General features: G+C 44.3%; 1 protein-coding gene across 1 annotated transcript in view; it reads right to left on the bottom strand.

Annotated features, from left to right (window-relative positions):
* Positions 1-3627, bottom strand: part of LOC101852280 (mucin-19) — a 59384-nt gene that overhangs the window by 36842 nt on the left and 18915 nt on the right. Inside the window, exon 2 of the mRNA XM_005109608.3 lies at positions 2748-3164. Coding sequence (XP_005109665.1) covers positions 2748-3050 — 303 coding nt within the window. The 5' untranslated portion in view covers positions 3051-3164. The remainder of the gene's footprint in view (positions 1-2747; positions 3165-3627) is intronic.

Raw genomic sequence — 3627 nt, 5'->3', positions numbered from 1 at the left:
AGGGGGGGGGTAAGTGTTTTACGGCGCTCACAACTGCATAAGGTCATAATATGAGCGCGCGGGACACATTAAACTTTTTCAGTTGGTAGGACATTTTGAATTTTGCCCGGGTGGCGGTTGAAACCTACTCTTATCGATTGAAGACCAGCAACGGATCTTTAACGTGTGCAACTTGCACGCAGGCCCTCCAAGATTTTTCGCCCTTGTCCGAGAGGCCGGGTGTAGATATTTCCTACCAGAAGATAGGGGTGCGACGGAAAGACAGCAGTAAAAAGGAGCAAAGGAGTAGCAGTAGAAAGGCTGCAGAAAAAGTCAGGAGCCCAGAGGAGGGGAGAGTCGGTTCGTTCACTGACATGCAAATTCGGAGTTCACACCATGCGCACTTTAAAGTCTATGCTTTTGTCAGTTGACTCAGTGGGCAATTTAGCTTTCCGCAATCAAACAAAATAATGATGCAGGTGTCTATAAATCTAAATAAACCCACTGTCACACACTTACCACCGGACTGAAAACAACTCAGTCTTGCGGCACATACAGTCAATTCGAAAAAAAAGTTTTAAAAAACCAAAACAAAAACAAAAACTAATCCTCAACTACCGTTCCTGTTCCAATAAAAATCCCTGTGAATACTGTCATTAAATAATTATGATTACATACAGAGAACACCTCTTTATATTTGTCAAATAAATATGCACAAAAATCTAGATTTTTTAGGGGTTTTTTGGAATTTAGTGGAACATGCAAAAAATCAGGGCAATTCGCCACTTAGTTTCTGTGTAAAGAGGTGGGCAAGTTGTCCATTTGGTGTTGTCCAGATTATAAGTATACTATTCCAGGTACCTTTTTCAGGAAAAAAGGAAAATTGTGTTTTAAAAGCAAAGTTATGTAAACGTCTCTGGTTTCTAACTTGATTTTTATTTTTTTCATCAGTGCCCGTGGCATTTTTTTTTTTTTTAAATCAAAAGGCTTTCTGTACTGTGCAACTCACTCGATCACACTCTGGTGATCTAGGTAAACTCATTTACCCTACGGGTCCACAGAGACGGACACGGCCCGAACTTTTGTCGGGAGGAAGACAATCGGTCGGGTCTTTTCCGTCTTGAATGTCCACCAGTTCGGACAAGACACGTCTAGTCTGTTGGCCTGCTGGCCTTATTATTCCACACACTGTGTCCTAAGGCTGTGTCCTCGGTTCAGGGCTATAAATAGTCGAGGTCAATGAACCCAAGGCGAGAATAAGAAATGAATGGGGTTTTCTAAAGGAAAATTGGTAAAAATGTTAATATGCATTTAAACCAGGTGGTTCGCGCGTAGACTTTGCTAATTTTGAGGCGCTGATTACGAATATGACATTAGAATTTTAATCTGAACTCAAAATTAGATTGATTTTTTTTTGGCCCCGGCGGGGCCTTTGGCTCAGGAGTCATGACCCGGCCCGGCTAAAATTGAGCAAGCGGCTTTCCAGCCGACACGTCTTTTGTCGGGGAGTGTCGTGTCGTGTCTGTTGACACAGCCAAACGGACTTTTCACTGATTTCTTAGGAAATAGGACGGTGCTCCATTTCAACCACCGACTTTCCGAGAAACGGACGTTATCGGGTCGGTTGGTGTCCGTCGCAGTGGACACGGGCCCTTATTCTGACCTAAGAATCTTCTGGAATCTTACCCCAGCCGACATTTGAAACCTCTCTCTGTCTCTGTGTCTCTGTCTCTGTCTCTCCTGTCTCTGTCTGTCTGTCTGTCTGTCCGTCCGTCCCTCCCTCCCTCCCTCCCTCCCTCCCCCCCCCCTCTCTCTCTCTCTCTCTCTCTCTCTCTCTCTCTCTCTCTCTCTCTCTCTCTCTCTCTCTCTCTCTCTCTCTCTCTCATTTTTATTTTACCAATGAAGCCAGGCGACCCCCATGTCCTTCTAACGCAAATATCCAGATACATGAGTATTTTAAAAAATCAAATGCAAGACAGGTGGGTGTGCTTTACTGATTCCGCTGAGTCGTGACACATAGAGTGGTGTCCAAAAGAAACTTGAAAATCTAGTCACCAAATCATCGTGTTAAAGCCTCGCTTTATTTACTCAGGCAGCATACCAATTTTAAGCTAAATAAATTTTGACCATTTGACTTTGACACATTTATAATTCATCAACGTTAATAGATGCCCGAGATATGGTCACTTAAAACTGACTTTAAAAAATCAGGCTCGGCAAAATGGTGCGAAATCAAAGAAACGTAAAATTGTCTTCGTGAATGTATTGAGAAGCATCAATATTGACAGAAAGGACATACATTACATATCTAATGAATGGAGAATTTTGTATTGCAGTAAACAATTTTCTATTTTGATATTTTGTCTCGATAGTTACAAACAAACCAGAAAACAGAGCAATCCCAAATACCATGCAAAACTTGGACCATTAAATGTGCTCATTATTATTTTGCTTAGGTGTTATTAGTTTTGTGTAGTGCACGAACCATTTGAGATTTGGACATTGACCTTACTAAATTTTGGACATAAGTATCTGTCATATTATATATCATTTTGCCCTCACCCCTTCCCCTCCTTTTGACACTGCCTATCAGGACCAATACAGATAGGAAGGGGATACACGCATCGGAAGACACATCAAAACATTTGGTAAAATAACTTCTCATCGCAGGGTTCCATCTCACTTCTTTGCGCGCGACAGCAAATCATAAACCGTTACAGCAAAGACGCTTTGCGCACTAACCATTACTTTTTTTTAAAAATACTAACCTTTCCAAGACCTATGGTGAGCATCTGTGCCAGTTCGTTGTGATGAATAAGCCCCCAGGGAAAACTGTTGTCGTTTTCATCCATCTCCAGCAGGCCATAATCAGGGCTGGCCCCACGGGCCACACTGATGGTGGCTGCTGCACTGTTGAACCCGCTCCCACCATCGCAAACTCCATCAGCGTCGCCACTTCCTCTACCACCTCCTTCCGCTGCACTGATGTGTCGCATGCTGCCATGTTTTCCATCACCACCGCCGCCTCCTTTGCCAGTTCCGTGAGCTGGGACGGCAGCCATCAGGGGCATAACCTGAGTGCTACAGCTAGGAGGTGAGGTTGGAGGAACCTCAGAGAAGGAAGCGATGTCTCCACTTGTCTCCGAGCGTCAGCTGCATGAAGCTTCTAAACATCGTGCACACTCCTGGAATGGAGAAAAAAGCAGAGACAGTCAGGTACTGATTATTAAGTTAAGTAGTTAAGCGTTAAATCTTCACATCAAGACAGCCCTCTCTACATTGGTTCCCACCTGCCAATAAACTTTCACCGGTGGCTCCATGAAGCAGCAGCATGCGTAGCGACCTAACCAATGGTAACCGCTTTGGTAGGTGGGCTGAACCAGGTAGAGGGTAGCTGGTCAGGTTTCAAACCCACTGGTGAGCAAATTAGGGTATGTCTCCCTATGCATGCAAAGACTGCCTCCAGCGGACTGCGTGGACTCATACCACCTAGGAAGAAGTTTGACGCTCCTTAGTAAGATCTGGAGTCACCAAGTTCGAGGAAAGACGCATCAGAAACAAAGAATGGATACGGCAGTTGAGAAAAGATTGAAAGAGCCCTACCTTCCAGTCTAGTTCCGCCCCAAACATCCCCTGCCCCAACTGCAA

The sequence above is a fragment of the Aplysia californica genome, unplaced genomic scaffold (assembly GCF_000002075.1).
Source record: "Aplysia californica isolate F4 #8 unplaced genomic scaffold, AplCal3.0 scaffold00796, whole genome shotgun sequence".
In the NCBI taxonomy this organism is placed as follows: domain Eukaryota; kingdom Metazoa; phylum Mollusca; class Gastropoda; order Aplysiida; family Aplysiidae; genus Aplysia; species Aplysia californica.
Note: the sequence above shows the minus strand (reverse complement) of the source record. Positions and strands in the feature narration are given on the sequence as shown.